The sequence below is a fragment of the Sorex fumeus genome, unplaced genomic scaffold (assembly GCF_029834395.1).
Source record: "Sorex fumeus unplaced genomic scaffold, SorFum_2.1 ptg000044l, whole genome shotgun sequence".
NCBI classification, from domain to species: domain Eukaryota; kingdom Metazoa; phylum Chordata; class Mammalia; order Eulipotyphla; family Soricidae; genus Sorex; species Sorex fumeus.
In genome coordinates, this window is record NW_026606101.1 from 46,204,502 (window position 1) to 46,225,238 (window position 20,737).

Consider the following 20,737-nt stretch of genomic DNA (forward strand, 5'->3'; position numbering starts at 1 on the left):
AAAAAGAAAGAAAGAAAGAAAGAAAGAAAGAAAGAAAGAAAGAAAGAAAGACTAGTTCCCAGTATGCAAAGTATGAAGTCATTTGGGAAAAGGAATATATAATGATTTAACAATCTGATGCTCTAAGGAGGTTCTTTAAAAGGTTACCAAAATAGGGGCTTGCCTTGCATGCAAGTTGACCAAGACCCAAGTACCGTATATGGTTCCCCAAGAACCACCAGCAGTTATGCCTGAGCACAGAGCCAGAGTAAGCCTTGAGCACAGCTGAGTATGACCAACCACTACCACCCCAAAAGTTAACTAAATACTTTAGTATCTTTAATATCTTTACATTTTTACTCATTTCCATTGTATATTCTTCTATTAAAACCAGAGTTGAGATAAGTATGCATATTAAACAACAACATTTAACAGAGAGAACCCTAGAGTAGTTAAAAGGGGTTACTAGAATCATCCCCAAACAGCAAAAACTGACAAAAATCAGCTCAGGATCAAGAGGCACATGGAGAAATAAAAGTTATACTCCTGTTGTACTAATAATCTCACGTTCTACATAACTGAAAGCAATACCCATTTAAACACTGTGCTAAGATATATTCCTAATTTTCCCTTTGCTCTAAAATAATGTGAAGGAGGGCGGGGTGGCACAGGGCCAAGGGGTACACCCAGCCCTGATGGGGGGCAAGGAATAAAATAATGTTAAGGACTGGAAAGGTAATACTGTGGGTAAGGCACTTGCCTTGTTACGTGGCCAACCTGGACACCATATATGGTCCCCCAAGCACTGCCAGGAATAATTCTTGAGTGCCAAGCCAGGGGTAACCCCTGAACACTGCAGGGTGTGGCCCAAAAACCAAAAACCCAATAAATAAATAAATTAAATAAATCTTCAAGTCCTTTTATATTTAACATATAAGAAAACTAGGAGTCAGAAAAGTTAAAATAGTGGTAGGGTATAATAAGAACTGGTCTTTCTGATTCAAAAATGTGTTGTTCCAAAAAATCAAGTACCTAGGAATCGGCTTAACTAAGGAAGTAAAGGATGTGTACAAAGAAAAATACAAAACGCTACTTCAGGAAATAAAAAAGGACATGAGGAAATGGAAAGATATCCCCTGCTCATGGATCGGGAGAATTAACATCGTCAAAATGGCAATACTCCCCAAAGCATTGTATAAATTCAATGTGATTCCTATAACAATACCCACGACATTCTTCAAAGAAATGGAGCAAACACTCCTGAAATTCATATGGAACAATAAGCCCCCACGAATAGCTAAAGCAATTCTTGGGAAAAAGAAAATGAGAGGAATCAACCTCCCTAACTTCAAACTCTACTACAAAGCAGTAATAATTAAAACAGCATGGTACTGGAACAAAGGCAGAGCTGCAGACTAATGGAACAGGGTTGAATATATGGATATCCCCCCTCAAACATATGATCATCTAATGTTTGATAAGGGAGAAAGAAATGTGAAGTGGAGTAAGGAAAGCCTCTTTAACAAATTGTGCTGGCAAAACTGAACAGCTACATGCAAAAAAAATGGGCTCAGATCTCTGCCTAACACCATGTACAAAAGTAAGACCAAAATGGATTAAAGACCTCAACATCAGACTGGAATCCATAAGGTATATTGAAGACAAAGTTGACAAAACCCTCCACGACACTGAAGCTAATGGTTTCTTCAAAGATGTCATGCCACTGGCCAAGCAAATGAAAACAGAGATAGACAAATGGGACTATCTTAAACTAAGAAGCTTCTGCACCTCAAAAGAAACAGTGACCAAAATACAAAGACAAGTCCACAGAATGGGAAAGTATATTCGCCGAATACACATTCAACAAGAGGTTGATATCAAGGATATACAAAGTACTGGTTGAACTCCACAGGAAAAAACATCCAACCCCATCAAAAAATGGAGCAACGAAATGAGCAGAAACTTTCTCAAAGAAGAAATCCGAATGGCTAAAAGGCACATGAGAAAATTCTCCACATCATTAATCATCAGGGAGATGCAGATCAAAACAACAGTGAGATATCATTTCACACCACAGAGACTGGCCCACATCCAAAAGAACAAAAGCAACCGGTGCTGGCGCAGATGTGGCGAGAAAAGTACCCTCCTTCATTGCTGGTGAGAATGCCAACTGGTTCAGCCCTTTTGGAAAACAGTTTGGACGATTCTCAAAAAACTAGAAATTGAGCTCCCATTAGACCCAGCAATACCACTCCTGGGAATTTATCCCAGAGAGGCAAAAAAGTATAGTCGAAGTGACATCTGCACTTGTTTATTCATTGCAGCACTCTTTACAATAGCCAGAATCTGGAAAATAACTGAGTACTCAAGAACAGATGACTGGTTAAAGAAACTTTGGTACATCTACACAATGGAGTACTATGTAGCTGTTAGAAAGGTTGAACTCATGAAATTTACATACAAGTGTACTACATGGAAAGTACCATGCTAAGTGAAATGAGTCAGAAAGAGAGGGACAGACATAGAAAGATTGCATCCATCTGGGGAACATAAAGTAACAAAATAGGAGACTAACAACCAAGAATAGCCGAGATAAGTACCGGGAGGTTTGCTCCATGGTTCGGAGGCCAGCCGCACACTCTAGGGGTAAAGCAGCTCAGATAGAGAAGGGAGCACCAGATAAAGGGTGGGGGGATCCGCCCAGGATGCTGAAAGTAGACTATAGACCAAACATGATTGCCACTCAATGCCTCTTTTGCAAAGCACTGTACCCAAAAGGAGAGAGAGAACAAAAGGGAGTGCCCTGCCACAGAGGCAGGGTGGGATGGGGGGATGGGGGGGTGGGAGGGACACTGGGATCATTGGTGGTGGAGAATGGGCACTGGGCACTGGTGAAAAGATAGGTACTCGGTCATTGTATAACTGAAACCCAAGCACAAAACTTTGTAAGTCTACAACTGTACCTTATGGCGTTTCACTAATAAAAATTTTAAAAAAATAAAAATCTTTCCACAGGGCTATAAACTTTTCAAGACTAAAATTAAGTCATATTAAAAATTTTCAACATTTGAATAATAAAAATTATCAATTCCAAGAGTAAATTTTTTATAAAGTAAATTAGCAATAAGCAAGTAATCACAAGTAACAAATTTCATAGCTCTAGATAAAGAATTCAGAGCAATTCTCCTTTAAACCACTAGAGGACACTCATCACTAGACTAATCAGTGGTTTCAAATATCAAACCGTTTATGGCTCCCATTCAACCCTTTCAAGTTCTCCTTAGTCATAGAGTTCCCTCAGGCCATGAGCTTACTTCTTCAGTTTTGCTTTTCAGTTAAATTTTAACATGTTTATATTAGATTGTTTCATCAGCATAGCTTTTATATTACCACAAGCATAATATACCTAAAGACAAATTTTTATAGTAACAGTTCCCCTTAACAACCTGTAACAGCTTGTTAGTAATCTCTTATACAAGGGATTAATGGCTCCAGGGCAAGATACAAAAATCTTCACACACTAAGGCAGCTTTTGGGGATTATTTTTAGCAGATTATTCATAACAAACAATACAAAATAAATTTTTTACGTTCTGCTTTGCGGGCAGGCTTTGGGAGTTTGGTGGAAAAATCCTAAATATAATGGTGGGAAGGCATTGTTTTGTAATGGTGGTGAATTGGTTTGAAATACTGAATGTAATGAATTACTGTGAACAACTATAAAAATAAAATTTTTATAAAATTTTAAAAATTTAGTTGTTTTAAATATTGTCACTAAATATTTAAAATAACAATGGGAAAGCTCTAAGAGAGCAGCTTCCTTTAGAAATAATTTCAGTGATAAAGGCAATCAAATTATGGTAGATACATAGTGGAAAAATTAAAATTATCTGATTTTTAAGTCATGTACCATATAGGAGTATTTTTAAATCACATGAACCAGGGATCCTAATTCTCTCTGTATTAGCTGTGTAATTGTGGGAAAATTACTCTTACCATCATCCCAAAATAACAGCATCTGAAGACATTAATAAGGAATAAGTGAAAAGAAATACTAAAAGCATGTAGTACATAATGGCAAGTATATAATAAATAATGAAGTTATATTCTCATAGAAATGAATAGGAATATGTATTTGTTATACACATAGCTTGGAAATTAGCCTATTCAAAATAAAACCTTAGGGAAATGTAAACAGAAAACAGAAAACAACAAATGACTGGAGTATTTGTAGCATAAAGTAGTCTGGCAAGTTACACGAAGCTTCCCGATCTGGGTTTCCAAAAGGTCATACGTGGATTTTTTCTCCTCCAACACTTTTTTGAGTTCAACAATCTTTGTTTCAAGGGCAAGTTTTTCTTCAGAATTTATTTCTCCCTTTAACCGTGACATTCTACGTTCCAGTTGTTGAATGTAAAAATCCTGTGAGAAGTTTTTTTTTTATTAGCAAGAAGAATCAAAACCATTTCTATAATTTAAAAACACAATAAATAATTAGTAAGGCTTATCCTAATTTATTAACGTCACTTTAATCCTTCAGCAATTTGTAGCATACAATTCTACTCAAAGGGGAGAAAACACAAACCAGAACTTTCTTCAACCACCAGTGGAGATGACAGTGACAGATGATGTCACAACAAAGTGACACAGAAGTACAGGACAGTGATAGAGATCGCAGTGACACTCCAGGGATCATTTCTATTGTTCGTTACTAAAGAAGTTTCTCTGAACGTGTAGAGCACCCGAAACAATGAGGAGGAGACAGAGAGGTCTGAGTAGTTTCGGTTTATGTGTGTGTGTGTGTGTGTGTGTGTGTGTGTGTGTGTTGGAGCAATAGCACAGTGGTAGGGCGTTTGCCTTGCACGCGGTGCACCCGACCAACCCGGGTTCAATTCCTCCGCCCCTTTCGGAGAGCCTGGCAAGCTACTGAGAGTATCTCGCCCGCACGCCAAAGCCTGGCAAGCCACCTGTGACGTATTCCATATGCCAAACACAGTAACAAGTCTCACAGTGGAGTCGTTACTGGGCTCTCTCGAGCAAATCAATGAACAACGGGAGGACAGTGACAGTGACAGTATGTGTGTGTGTGTGTGTGTGTGTGTGTGTGTGTGTGTGTGTGTGTAGTGTATATGTATATATGTGTGTATATGTATATATGTATATATTTTATAGATAGCATCTTATCTGATTCTAAATATGTACATAAAACAAAGTCAACTAGAGAAGGTACTTATGATACTACGATGATGAAATCTCAGTAAATCCATGGATTTTCATGAAAATAATTTCTTAGTGTAAACTTTCTAAGAGATGTAAAAATTTTAGAAGTCTCAAATTGTCAGGAAGAATTCAAATATGATGACCTTCTAGTGAATATTTTGTTATATTCTGTTACTTTAATTTTCGGTCACAGCCAGCAGTGCTCAGGACTTACTCCTGGCTCTATCCTCAGGGATCATTCCTGGCAGGGCTTGAAGGACCACTGGCGATGCTTGAGATCAAACCTGAGGAGGCCATTTGGAAAGCAAGCACCCTACCCACTGTACTATCGCTCTGATCCCAATATTTCTAAAATTATATTTAGCATCTAGTGATTTTGAGAAACTATAGACTAACAAATGAGGAAGGAGTAGGAGTAAAAGAGTATTTGTTTATATAACTAAGAATTAAATGTTTTCTTAAGATACACAGGACAAAGAACACAGTATTTTAACTATAGCAACTATAACCAATCAACATGAAGACTATTCAGAGAAGCACCTACTTGATTGTACATAATTTCTTGCTGCATCAAGGTGTCAAAATCCAGTTTACGTAACTGATTATTTAAGTTCCTAAGAACAGACCGTGTTCCTTTAATTTCTGAGACAGTAGCTTTTTCTTTCATTTTCTCAGTCTGTAATTCCTGAGATTTCTTATATAGCACATCTTTCAATATGTTCAATTGAATTTGCACTTCCTGATGACAAGAATAACAGTGATTAATGAAATTACAACACATTGAGAAGTTATATTATTTAAACATAATTTTAAAGTTCTTAAGTGAATACCAGCATTTTCACCATTCAGAACAAAATGCCGTTCCCACAATTCCAACAAATCGCCAACATTTTGGGTATTCTATTCTAGTAGAGTAGAACAGTAGTTTTCTATTCTTATGCTATCATCTTGCTCTGTCATCTCAACTCGATACCATGTGGCCCAACCCTGAGAATTTGACCACTACACTGATTTACTTGGAAAATAAAATATACCAAAGACACAGAACTTACAAATTTGTATCCACTTAAGTCTTTTTTGGCTCATGCACTCAGGAATTGCTCCTGGCGGTGCTTGGGGAACCATATGGGATGCTGGAATCGAACCTGTGTTGGCCATGTTGACTGCATGCAAGGCAAACGCCCTACCCAATGTGCTATCACTCCAGCCCCACATTCACTTAAGTCTTGAGGGTTCACATCATCCAGACTCCCAATCTCTTTGGGACACTATCCAGTGGTGATCAAGTGAATGCATAACCACCAGATTTCTAGTAAATGAGAGATTAGGGGAAAGAGGCCATTTCCCATGATAAAATCATTTGAAAAACTTAAAATTGGCCATAGTGAGAGTAACCCTTTAAGCAAACTAACTTGACTGAACTAAATACAAAGCGAGGAAAAGAATCTCAGCAACAGCATTATGCAGTATTTTCTCTGTACAGGTATAATAGATACAGGCAATCTTAAGGAAATTTGAGAGCATCAGTGTACTAGAAATATTATAAAATATAACTATGATCTTATAAAGGTGAATACTCTCTATTAAATTTGCTTTTAATGTATTTGTAATATTTATAGCTTAATTTTTAATAGTAGTTCTGTTTCACAGTCATCTAAAAACGTTAAAATAATTTCCCTATACTCTCCTCACTGAGATACACATTTTTTTCTTGATAACCAATGAACCACAGATGAAACCAGGGACTAATATTACATAGCACATTTAAAATTTCACATATCAAGACCTATAATTTTAAAAATGTATTATCTTTTATTACAGTGGACCATTTTTACTGAATTTTTGAGATGGTCTCCAAATTTCTGGGCAACAAATATAATAATAAATGTTATGCAGTGGCTTAAGAGGAGGTGGGGGACTAAGCCGGGGATGCTTAGATCACTCTTGGCCCCCAAATATTGGGAGGAGAATAAAAGAAATAGAACAATCAGATGCCTGTTTTTGGCTGAGGAGAGAAGCAGGCCAATTTCCTGCCTTACTATAGCCCCAGGAGCCAAACTCACATTCCAACATCTGCCACCACACCTCTGGCTGGATTCCACCACCTCACAACTGAGCTCCACAGTGATTCTAACCTGCTGAAAATTTCAGGCACATGGGTGTTTTATTTTTTTAGAAAAATCTCTGGACCTTCTCAGAGTCTGGATGGACGATCTCCCCTCACCTCCCTCCATACTTCTGGAAGCCCCAGCAGCCACTCTCATGTCTCACCACTGTTTCCACATAAGCTCAACTACTGGCCCTGTTCCAGAGACTCACAAATCACTCTCGAAAGAGATCATCTAGCTGCAAAAAGTTCTCAATGCCTGATCCTGGCTGAGATGTCTGGGGCAATCTTGGGAGGTGGGCCAGTTTCCTGCCCTACCAAAGCCGAGGCAGCTGCACCCACATCCCAAGAACTGTCACCTTGCCTCCAGCCAGACTTTCCAGTTAATATTCTGGATTTCTGGAGCCTGTGGCTGCATTCACGACCACACGACATCTGCAAACTCTACCATCCTGGCATCCCAGCAGGAGCACACCAGCTTGGACTGGAATGTAACCTAAAAGCCAACTGATCTCAACCAACAAGGAAATGAACACAAAAGGCTTCACTGGCAACAAAAACTGAGTAAACAATGATTTTCACAAATTTTCTTTTGCTGAAATATTTTTTGATCATTCCATTAGTCAGTTAGTGGTAACAAGCAACATAAAATACAGTTATTGTAGGCCTGCCACAGGACAGGCTTGAGGGGTGGTTTGGAAAAATGGGAGCAATGGAGGAGGGAAGGTGACAGAGGTAGTGAGATTGTTGTTGGAATATTAAATGCCTGAAACAAATCAAGACAAACAACTTTGTACAACATAGTGTCTAAAGTGAAGAACAAAATACAGGACAGCAGGAACTTCAAAGTAAATAAGTAATAGAGTAAAAGGGAAGGGAAAAGAGATAGATGAGAAGTAACAGGACAGAGGTCAAGAGGACCCAGGTACACTGGTGGTATCAAGGAATGAAAGAGCTAGGTCTCCAAACCACAGAGTCAACAACACTGGAGTTGCGAGACCCAACTTTAATAACCAATCTTAAAAGGTGCCAGTCAGTCAAAAAGAAAAAGAAACAAACATAGTAAGAGACTAACACCCCATTACAGTAGAAAGAAGGGTTAAGGACAAATGGTCCATTGTTGGAAGCCTGCCTCAGAGGTTGGGGGAAAAGGCAGTTGGAACAGAGAAGGGACCATTATGCCATTATGCAATAATGGTTGCAAGGGATTGCTCTGGATTGGAGATGCGTACTGAAAGTGGGCAAATAACCAAACATGATGGTCTCTCAGTATCTGCATTGCAAACAATAATGCCCAAAAAGGGGGCGGGGTTGAGGGGGAGTGGGAGGGAGAAAGAGAGATAGAGAGAAGAGAGAGAGAGAGAGAGAGAGAGAGAGAGAGAGAGAGAGAGAATTGCCTGCAATAGAGGCAGGCTGGCGAGGTGGCAGGAGGGATATGGGGGATATGGTGGTGGGAAATGTACACTGGTAGAGGGATGAGTGTTGGAACACTGTATGATTGAAACTCAATTATGAAAGCTTTGTAACTATCTCACGGTGACATGGTGAGTCAGTAATAAAAATTAATTAATTAAAACAGAAATATTAACATTAAAAAAAATAGATGCCAGTCGAGATGGAAGGCTGGGGCTGGGGTGGGGGGTTGAGAAGGAATCTGGAAACAAGATGACACTGGTGGTGTATTGGTGATGGAATATTGGTATGTCAAAAACCCAACTCAAATAGTTTTGTAATTTATGATGCTTAATAAAATAACATTTTGAAAACAAAATAAGTGGATTACAGGAAGCAAAACTGCTATTTTTTTCAGTTCCAGGGATAAAACTCAGAGTCTTACACATTCAAGGAAAGTTCTGTAACACTGAGGTACATCCTTGGCCCTAATAAATTATTTTTAATTGTTGAGCCACAATCATAGATGTTTCCTGCATTTTTCTGGGGACTATATGGTGTCAGAGATCAAATCTGAACTTCCTTCATGCAAGCATAAGCTAATTTATAGAGCTATCTTTCTGGTCAAACAGCAGAACCTCTGGAAAGAACTGTTTCTCCTCTTATATTTGTAACTTTTGTTTCTCTGGGGCCACACCCAGCTGTACTCAGGACTTACTCCTGGCTCTGTGCTCAGAGCTCTCTTCTGGCAGATTAGGGAGATGATGTTGGGTGTCAGAGGGGTGGAACTCGAGTGAGCTGCATAAAATGCAAGTACCCTTCCCACAGCCTATCTTTCCAACCCTCATCCTCTGATATTAAGAGTTTAATTCACTAAGTAAAGTAAAGTAAAGGCCCTCCCGTTGATCATCGATTTGCTCGAGCGGGCCCAGTAACGTCTTCATTGGAGACTTTGTTGTTACTGTGTCTGGCATATCGAATACGTCATGGGGAGCTTGCCAGGCTCTGCCGTGCGGGCGAGATACTCCCGGTAGCTTGCCGGGCTCATTTGCTGGGGTGGAGCGATAGCACAGCGGGTAGGGTGTTTGCCTTTAATTCACTATTGCTAAAATTTTATTTATGATTTCTTATAAATTAAAACTCAATTTACCTTGACTATCTTCTCATCCTGCTTTACCATATCTTCCAAGTTGGTTGCTTTCTCCTCTACAGACATAGTTCTCTCAGTTATCTCATGTAACTTTTTCTTTATAACTTCATTATGACGTTTAATATTTTGTAACCTAGAAAGGTTTACAAGAAAAAAAAAGAACCTGTCCAAAACATATTTAAACCAAGAAACAGTTTAACCTAAAATTTGTTAGTAAAACATCAAGGATTTTTTTATTATAATGAGTCATTTTATTACCTACATATATATCATGAAACACATATTTAAATGTTTTTTTCTTACTTTGCTTCTTCTTCTTCAGTGGCATGCTTAATTCTGGAAATGTTTCTCCTCAGAGCTTCCAAATCACTGGAACTTCTATTCACAGTGGCTTTTAAACAATCCAGCTATTAGTTAACAGACAGAAATTATATATTTACTCTGCATCTTATGATTTCATTTCTGAGAAGTTCTATTTTGAACATTTTTAACCTAAATCATTCAGAAATATAAAAACAATGTTGCTATCATATATATTAACAGTTTTGCTTTGTGATCTGATATTAAACATACAGGTACTAAAAATAAATAAAATACTAAAAATAAATAAATAATGTACTAAAAATAAGTAGAGAAAAAGCTTCACAACATTAAATTCCTTGAATTTGGGGTTTCACAACAATGATTTCTTGATTGGACCCAAGATAGAGGCAAAAGAAAAAAGCAGTCAAGTTGAACTTCTTCAGGATTTAAAACTTTTATACCTCAAAGACTTTATCGAAAGAGAACAAAATAATCCAGACATGAGGAGAAATTATTTGTGAATTCCTGATAGGAATTAATATCTGGAATATCTATGTAAGTACATATAATATATATAAATATATACCATAATATGTATATTATAGTATAATACATATATATATGAAGACTCAAATTGCCACAAGACAGTAGTACTGAGTTAATTGTACACCCATGTTAATGGAAGCATTTTTAATATATACATAAATGCATATATATATATATATATATATATAGCACTGTAGCACTGTCCTTCCATTGTTCATCGATTTGCTTGAGTGGGCACCAGTAACGTCTCCATTGTGAGACTTGTTGTTATTGTTTTTGGCTTATCGAATATGCCACAGGGAGCTTCCAGGCTCTGCCATGTGGGCAGGATAATCTTGGTAACTTGCTGGGCTCTCCAAAAGGGGCGGAGGAATCGAACCCGGGTCGGCCGTGTGCAAGGTAAACACCCTATCTGCTGTGCTATCATATATAAAATATATAATATTATAAAACTTTTTTTGGTAAGACAAAATAGTTTTTATTGAAACTTACTTAGAAATATGTGAGAGGAGAGAGAGAGAGAGAGAGAGAGAGAGAGAGAGAGAGGAATCACATGTTCAAGGGAAAAGACAGGCTTCTCCAGAGAACAAAAAGCAGAGCAAAGACATGAGCAAGTGAGCTATGTATTCAAGGGAGAACACAGCTTTTCAAGCTGTTTTTAAAAATTAAAAACTCAGCCACAGTATCTGACTCAAAAACAGGGGAGGGGGAAGCTTGAAAAGACATTTTTCAAAGAAAATATATAGGGATGGGGAAAACGACCCAGTGTAGAGCCTATGTCTTATATAGGTGAGGCCCTGAGTTCAATCCCTGGAACTTTCAAAAAAAAGATATACAAATGGTTAAGAAGCACACGAAAAAAATGTTTAGTGATATTCCTTATTTATTACTAATTAAAGGGGAATCAAATTTGTAATGAAATAATACCTCCTATCCATTAACAATGGTTACTATCAAAATAAAACAGAAGAACGAGTATTAGTGAAAATGTAGAGACATTGGAATCCTTGCACACAGGTATGCTGTAGTTACTATGGAAAACAGTATGAGAACTCCTTGAAAAATTAAGGACCAAACTGCCACAAGAGAGTAGTTCTGAGTTAACTGCACACCCACGTTCATGGAAGCATTAGTAATAGCTAAAACATGGAAACAATCCATGTCCATTGGCAAATAAATGGACAAGCTAAAACATGGTATAGTGGTATGCAATGGAGTTGTTTCAGCCTTAATAAGACTATTTAGGGCACTGGTGGAGGGATGGGTATTTGATCATTGTATAATTGAAACCCAAGCACAAAAATTTGTAAGTCTACAACTGTACCTCATGGTGTCTCACTAATAAAAAAAAATTTTAAAAAATAAGACTGAAATATTGATTTGTTCCAATATGTAAGGCAAGAGACCTACCCGCTATACTATCTCTATAGCCCCTTATACGTTACAATATGAATGAACTTTTAAAACACTTTATAAATATAAGAATCCAGCTGCAAAAAGTCCCATATTTTATCATTTAATTTATATAAAATGTTCAAAATAGGCAAGTTTATAGATACAAAAATTAGTAAACTTATATGAAGGGGAAAGAAATGATTTCTGAGTATAGGATTTCTTTTTGGAGTGACAAAAATACTCTAAAATCAAGTAGGGATAACACTGGCTAAAATTTGTATATTAGTAGCTGCACAATTCTGTGAATATACTGTAAGAGGATGAATTGTGGTATGTGAATTGTATCTTGATAAGCAAAAAAAAAAATTTTTCCTGCAATTGTTTTAAACTTGTTTGGGAGCCATACCTGGGGTGCTCAGGACTTACCTCTGCATTCGGGGGACCATATGAGGTGGCAGAAACCTAATGAAGGTCTGTCATATGCAAGGAAAGTGCTTAACCCACTGTACTCTCTGTCCAGCCCCAAACAAACATTTATAAGAAAAAACTACTAGCAATGACATTTTAAAAAAAATTTTTTTTATTAGTGAAACACCATGAGGTACAGTTGTAGATTTACAATTTTTTGTGCTTGGGTTTGATTATACAATGATCAGATACCCATCCCTCCACCAGTGCCCATTTTCCACCACCATGGATAATATCCCCCCCACCCCCATCCCCCCATCCCCCCCTGCCTCTGTGGCAGGGCTGCCCCTGTGTTCTCTCTCTCCTTTTGGGTGTTGTGGTCTGCAAAAGAGGCATTGAGTGGCAAACATGTTCAGTCCATAGTCCACTTTCGACATGCATCTCCCCTCCTGGGAGGATCCTCCAAACACCCTTTATTTGGTGCTCCCTTCTCTATCTGAGCTGCCCTTTCCTCTAGAATGCCCGACTGGCCACTAAGCTATGGAGTAATCCTCCTGGTGCTGATCTCAGCTATTCTTGGGTATTAATCTCATATTTTGTTACTTTATATCCCCCAGATGAATGCAATCTTTCTATGTCTATCCCTCTCTTTCTGACTCATTTCGCTTAGCATGATACTTTCCATGTTGTACCACTTGTATGTAAATTTCATGACTTCATCTTTTCTAACAGCTACGTAGTACTCCATTGTGTAGATGTACCAAAGTTTCTTTAACCAGTCATCTGTTCTTGGGCATTCAGGTTTCTTCCAGTTTCAGGCTATTGTAAAGAGTGCTGCAATGAACAAACAAGTGCAGATGTCACTTCGACTATACATTTTTGCCTCTCTGGGATATATTCCCAGGAGTGGTATTGCTGAGTCAAATGGGAGCTCAATTTCTAATTTTTTGAGAATCATCCATACTGTTTTCCAGAAGGGCTGAACCAGTCGACATTCCCACCAACAGTGAAGGAGTGTCCCTTTCTCGCCACATCCACGCCAGCATCGGTTGCTTTTGCTCTTTTGAATGTGGGCCAGTCTCTGAGGTGTGAGATGGTATCTCATTGTGGTTTTGATCTGCATCTCCCTGATGATTAATGATGTAGAGCATTTTCTCATGTGCTTTTTTGCCATTCGGATTTCTTCTTTGAGAAAGTTTCTGTTCATTTCATTGCTCCATTTTTGGATGGGGTTGGTTGTTTTCTTCTTGTGGAGTTTAACCAGTATTTTGTATATCCTGGATATCAACCCCTTGTCAGATGTGTATTCAGTGAATATCCTTTCCCATTCTGTAGACTGTCTTTGTATTTTGGTCACTGTTTCTTTGGAGGTGCAGAAGCTTCTTAGTTTAAGATAGTCCCATTTATCTATCTCTGTTTTCACTTGCTTGGCCAGTGGCGTGGCATCTTTGAAGATACCATTAGCTTCAATGTCATGGAGGGTTTTGCCAACTTTATCTTCAATGTACCTTATGGTTTCTGGTCTGATGTTGAGGTCTTTAATCCATTTTGATCTTACTTTTGTACATGGTGTTAGGCAGAGTTCTGAGCCTATTTTTTTGCATGTAGCCGTCCAGTGATGCCAACACAATTTATTAAAGAGGCTTTCCTTACCACACTTCACATTACTTAGCAATGACATTTTATCAGGAAAAAAATACTGATTTTAACTGTATAGTAAAACACAATATCTCAACAAAAAAATCACCGAGTTTACTTTTTTTAGGTTCTTACGTAATTGTTTTGGACCAAAAAATCATTCTATCTTTATCAGAATTAAAATATATGGTAATTTATAGATTAAAATGCTCAAAAACATTCTAATCTCCTGGTTACTTCAGGTGCTATGACTTCATAAAGATCTCTTTACTGCTAAGGAGATTTACTCTCTTACAAAATAAGTCATTCGCATGAACACTACAAAAGAAGTGGGAAAAAAAGCAAAAATCGTGTTCTTTCTGAGTCTGTTTCCAGGTATTTTAACTTCACTAACTTATCTCATTACCAGACTGAAATATTACTCCCTTGCAAGGAAAGGAACTGAACTCACGCAAGCACTACCATCTAGAATTTGAGAGTTAAAACCACCCGGCACCTGCAGCTATTAAAAATATTCTTTGCATAATCACTAATAGCATCTTCATGTTTGCTGTCTGCTGGTTATTCCATAATTATGATTTCCAGTTTGATTTCTACCCTCCAGAAGTCTGGCCTCTGAGACACTGGCAGGCTGGGCATTGCACAGCTCCAGAAGGAAACCTTCCCATTCCTTGAGATGCGAATGGTACCCACCTGCTGCTTTCAGGAATCACAGTCTCAGCTGCAAGATCCTGAAGTTCCACAAAATGAAGGGATGTAACAAAAGGACCTAGCAAGCAGTTCCTTAATAAAAGGAAAGCCTTCATGTTTATTTTATAGCAATTTTGTTTACAATTTTGTTAAAAAATTGTTTTAAACATACAAACTAATCTTTTTAGTTGACATACCTCATCCTTCAGCTGAACTCGACTATTTTCATGACTCTGATATTCCATTCTACATTTTGAAACTTTACGATCCGCAGCAGCAATTTTTCTCTCAAACTCTGTGTTATTCCCAATCTCGTTTTCCAGAAATTTGATCTTCTCTTTAACCAAAATTTCTTTTTCTCTTAATTCCTGCTTTATATTTGACAATTCCTGGAATTGAAAGAACAATTAAATATGGTTAGATGATCAATAAAAGAAAAAGAAACCCAAAACTCAAAGAGATGTTTAGATTTTAGTTATAGATTCAGAATTAATTTCACTAAATAAGAATATTTTTTCACTTTTTGTTTTTAAATTTTATTTAGGCATCGTGATTTACAAGGTCTATCATAACAGAGTTTTAGGGAGTCAATATTCCAAGTGCATGAGCAGTGCCAGTATCCTCCAAAAATTACCAAGGTTCTAAGAGAATATTTAAAGACTGTATTTACATGGAAAAAAATATCAGTATAGTACATATCAACATCTGTAAGCTCATATTTTTAAAGATCTCAATATTTTCTTCCATCTATCTATACACTGCTAGTGATAAAAGTACCCATTTTTTATAAACAAAAGGTGATAGCTGAAAAATGTGTCAAATATCACATTTCATATTGCATTTCAATAATATTTTTCTAATACTTCACAGGCAGTTCCCTTTGCTGTTTAGGAGAATACAAAATAAATGGAATATATAAACTATTAACAGATATGGACAAAGCACTATGGGAACAAAGACATTATTCAATATAACCAAAAAGAGACATTGAAATCATTAACCAAGAGTCTGTGAATCAAGCCTGAAAAATGTGCAGATACAAAATACTCAGTGTCAAAGTGCTGGGTGGGGAGGTAGGAATGGAATGGAGATTAATATTAAAGGGCGGGACTTGATAAGAGACTCAACTCAAATAAGGTGACATAGGATTTTGAAGCTAGAGAATAAAAAGATCATGCGTGGAGTGAGCAAATGGTTCTGGCAACAATAAGTTAAATAAATTGGAGAAAGAAAATAGTTTCGGTTGGGAGGGTGCTGAGGGGATTGGGGGCCACAGCAGATGCTGGTGGGGAACTGGGGGTTACTTGGCTCTGAGCTTGAGAGTGATCTCTGGAGGTGCTTAAGGGATCACATATAGTGCTGGGGACAGAAAAGGATCGGATGTATTCCAGGCAAGCATCTTAACACCCTGTACTATCTGGCCCTACAGTTAAATATTTTTCCAGTTCTTCAAAATAGAGTTTCACTAACTAATTTTAACTAATTTTAATTGAATCACCATGAGATACAGTTACAAAGCTGTTTATGATTGGGTTTTAATCATACAAACACATTTTAAGTACTATCAATTCACATTTAAATTTTTATATGGGTGACAGTTAAAAGTCACTGTCACTGTCACTCTCCTCCCGTTGCTCATTGATTTGCTAGAGACAAATCTCAGACTAAATTCTTTAATGGCATGAGCTGGCTCTTACGGCTCACCAAACTCTCTCTACTTACACATCTCAACTCTGTGTTCAGTGAATCATGTTTGAAGAGAAGTAGTTTCACCAGAGAAATCAGAAATGCTATAAATCTAGAGAAGGGGAAGGGGAGAGGGTGTAATTGTTCAGTTTTGTTTTGTTCTCAGAGACTTGATTGTTAAACACTTTGAAGTCATTACCCAATGAAACAACCCTCCCTAGCCTCTTACAATATGACTTGGAAATATGGAGCCATTATGAGTATGACCAAGCTGCTGCTAGGAGTACTTTCTGCCAAATCAGCAGGTCAAGCCAATTTAGCAACAGGAGTGGATGACAACGTATTATGGATCTGCAATCCTAGATCTGACACATTTGATTAGCACAGAAGAGGTAGTCAGGACTTGATGCGTGAAAGTATTAAAGAGAGAGAAACTAACATAAGATTTAAGGATTAAGATGTCTAGTTATAGATCTTTAAAATAAAAGAATCATAAGTGGGGCTGGAGCAATAGTACAAAGGTTGCGTGTTTGCCTTGCATGGGTTCGATCCCCAGCATTCCATAAGGTCCCCTGAGCACTGCCAGGAGTAATTCCTGAGTGCATGAGCCAGGAGTAACCCCTGTACATCGCTGGGTGTGACCCAAAAAGAAAAAAAATCATAAGTAAGCCACATTTAGACATCAGAATTCCAAATTCCCAGGGACCTGAGCTGCTTGCCAATTTCTTTCTTTTCTTTCTTTTTTGGGGGGGAGAGTAGAAAGTAAGGGTGGAGGTGGGGATGAAGACTGAGGATGAGACCACATCCAGCAGTGCTCAGGATTTTCTCCTAGGTCTCTGCTCAAGGATCACTCCTGCCGTTGTTCAGGGGATTCATACGCAGTTCCAGAGATTAAACCTGAGTTCATCAAATGATACACAAGTGTCCTATCCACAGCACTATCTCTCAAGTTCCCACAGCTGGACCTTTGAGGACAAAAAAATCTGCCATGTTTTCAGGTTGCTAGCACCCAAATAAAACATTTTTTTCCCACATCAACCCCTGTTTTTTGAGTAGTTGGCTTTCAAGTGAACTTGGGTTCGGTAATAATAACATTATCTTTTGACTTTCTCTCTTGTTCCACCTTTCAGAAATGACATATTTCTGAAATGAATATGAAATATTTCAAATATGAATATGAAAACAAATCCAGATTCTGACATAAAAAAACTGTTCTTTATAAAATCAAATTTCTAAATGGAGATAGAGGCATCTTTGAATAGCACTTCCAAACATATTGAATTCTACTACCAAAAGTAATTTTCAAATAACAGTGTGATTAACACTTGGAAACAGATTTGTTAACTAGAAAAGCGGCAGGCAGATCAAGCTGAACACTACAAGGACAACTTTACCAAGGCACACTGATCTATGTCCCGATCTCTCTTCTGCATCTGTTCTATTGTGTTCTCCCACTGTTTAATGAGTTCTTGTCTTTCATCATGAATTTTACGAAAATCTTGTGCTGCTTTATCCAATTCTAACTGTAAAATAAAGAACAAATAGCATTTCTGTGAATTTAAGTGCTTTTGTAAACATCACCTGACAACGAAGAATTGAAAATCTCTAAACCAACCTGTGCACTTAGAGTCTCTGTAAGTTCATCATTGAGTAACTTTCTTTTGTGACTAAATTCTGAATTCAGTCTTTCTAACTGCAGTGTCAGCGCCTGTGATATAATCACATAAAAATTAATAATTATTTTATTAATACTTAGTGTAGCATATCTCATAGTATTGTTGCACTATAAAAATACATGTATTTGATAATGTCAATTTTCATTATCTTTAAACACCAAAAGATTAATCTATTGAGTCTACCCTGAGTCCACATTAAACACCACTTTTTACTGAAAAAAACATTTTAATGTCGGAAAGAGGTTAAGTAGTAACTACTATTTAGAATTATTTAATGCATTTTTATATTACATATACAAGAAAATAGCATACTCATAATATATGTTCATAACATAGTGTTACCAGATTTAATTATGGATATATTTTAAATAATGTTTTTTAAATTTAAAATGATATATTAAATAATCAATAACATTATAGTCTCAAATCAGGAAACAAACACATATTATAACACTAAAAGTATTACTGGACCCCCCCAAATTAAAATACTTATACGTAGTACTAGAACAAAACTTGTTTTTTGAGAGACAAGAACTTTTAGGCTTTCAAGAAAATTCTGTTTGTATTTCAGTAAAGTCATTTTTCTAGTGAAAGGATACTTTATTGGACTCTAAAATAAGTTCCTGACTCAGAATTGTTTATGAAATACCATTTAAGATTCTGAGTCCAATTTTTGTAAAAAGTTTGACATACTACCAGAGTAGTGAAAAAACTCATATTATAATCTCTTACCCTAATTTTGTTGTCATCCTGTTGAGCATACTTCTGAATAGTAAAAGCATCACTATCTTTATGAGCTGATTCTTCTAACCAAGCATCCAATGCTTGTTGGTTCCAATTCATTTGACACTTCAAGTTATCCAATTTTTGAGTAGCTTTAAATATTGCATTCTAATTTCCCAAGAGAAAGGGAAAGAAGAGATCACAAAACAGCATTTATGACACACTATAATCAAATATGCAACACACTATATAAAAAATAAACAAGGGCTTCTGTTCCTGGCCTTACCCTCCTGCTGTATATAATATATTTAATTGCATAATTATCATATTTAAAGCATTTAAATACTTGAGTTGTGAAATAGAAAGGATATAATTATATAAAGTGGAGAACCACAGTTAAAGCAAGTTTGCTTAAAGAGAGCTTTCCTTTATAAGGGTAGCTATCCCAGAGAAATCTCCTTAGTCACTCCACCCAGAACATACTTAACAAAAATAATGTGCTTGACATGCTAACTTAAGACAAAGACAAGTCTCTTACTTTTTAAAAATATTTTTATTTTTATAAAGTAGTTAACATAGCATAGTGGGTAGGATGTTTGCCTTGCACACGGCCGACCTGGGTTCAATTCTTCTGTCCCTCTCAGAGAGCCTGGCAAGCTACCGAGAGTATCCTGTCCACACAGCAAAGCCTGGCAAGCTCCCTGTGACGTATTCGATATGCCAAAACAGTAACAACAAGTCTCACAATGGAGACGTTACTGGTGCCCGCTAGAGCAAATCTATGAATAATGGGAGGACAAGACAGTGGATTTAATATTTGAAGGCCAATTCCACCACCATTACACCTTTCCACCACCATATTTAGGATTTTTTCATCCTGATCCCCAACCCCTAGCCCCAAAGCAGAACAAAAATTCATTTTGTATTGTTTGTTAATAATCAACTGCTGAAAGTGACCCAAAAAAGTTTCCTTAGAGGAAAGTATGTAAACATGGTTGTATTTCACACAGGGGCCATTAAGTCCTTCTATAAGAGATTACTAAGATGTTGTTGAAGATTGAGCCTTGTGTGTGTGTGTGTGTGTGTGTGTGTGTGTGTGTGTGTATATATATATATATATATATATATATATATATATATATATATATTTCCCTCCTAGATTGATTGCCTTCTATTTTAAACCCCACCAAATATCTTGGAATATTAGTGATGCAAGGTATGAGATGTCGTGCGATCCAAGAGAAAGTTCACTCGTGGGTGAACTCGGTCAGAGAATGTGGAGAGTGGTCAGAGGACGTGGAGAGCGGCCGTGAGCATGACAGTGGTTAGGTTCTGGAGGTTTTCAGCTGCCCGGGCTGGGTCCCTGGGGGTGGGGAGGGGCCTCACCTGCCCTTATCCGGGGTATACCCCAAATGAAACAGCCTGGTGCGGGGCCCACGACACAGCTATGCCATGTGTCGTTTTATGCTCTCTTGCAGACAAGTCTCTTTCAATCCCACTTCTGATCATTCTGCTGCCTTTTATAAAGAAATACCCATCTCCTCATACTTCTGAAAGACCCAGCAGCCACACTCATGTCCCACTACCATGGTCATGTAAACTCATTTACCAGTTCAGTTTCAGAGACTCATAATTAAATCTCAAAAGAGATAAACTGGCTGCAAACAGTTCTCAGATACACGGGACCCTGGCTGAGACCACTGAGACAATCTCGAGAGGTGGATGGGGAGGCCAAGCACAGCAGATTGGACGGGAATGTAACATAGAAGTCAGCTAATCTCGACAGACAAAAACATTAACACAGAAAGGCTCAACTAGCAACAAC

General features: G+C 37.5%; 1 protein-coding gene and 1 pseudogene across 1 annotated transcript in view; one reads left to right on the top strand and one right to left on the bottom strand.

The window, feature by feature from the left end:
- CCDC39 (coiled-coil domain containing 39) overlaps positions 1–20,737 on the bottom strand; it is a 58,959-nt gene that overhangs the window by 20,593 nt on the left and 17,629 nt on the right. Inside the window, exons 4-11 of the mRNA XM_056121910.1 lie at positions 18,922–19,080; positions 18,129–18,221; positions 17,908–18,036; positions 15,025–15,216; positions 10,151–10,254; positions 9,848–9,980; positions 5,743–5,937; positions 4,236–4,400 (exon numbers count right to left, since the gene is read on the bottom strand). Coding sequence (XP_055977885.1) covers positions 4,236–4,400; positions 5,743–5,937; positions 9,848–9,980; positions 10,151–10,254; positions 15,025–15,216; positions 17,908–18,036; positions 18,129–18,221; positions 18,922–19,080 — 1,170 coding nt within the window. The remainder of the gene's footprint in view (positions 1–4,235; positions 4,401–5,742; positions 5,938–9,847; positions 9,981–10,150; positions 10,255–15,024; positions 15,217–17,907; positions 18,037–18,128; positions 18,222–18,921; positions 19,081–20,737) is intronic.
- Positions 4,651–4,758, top strand: LOC130030933 (uncharacterized; annotated as a pseudogene).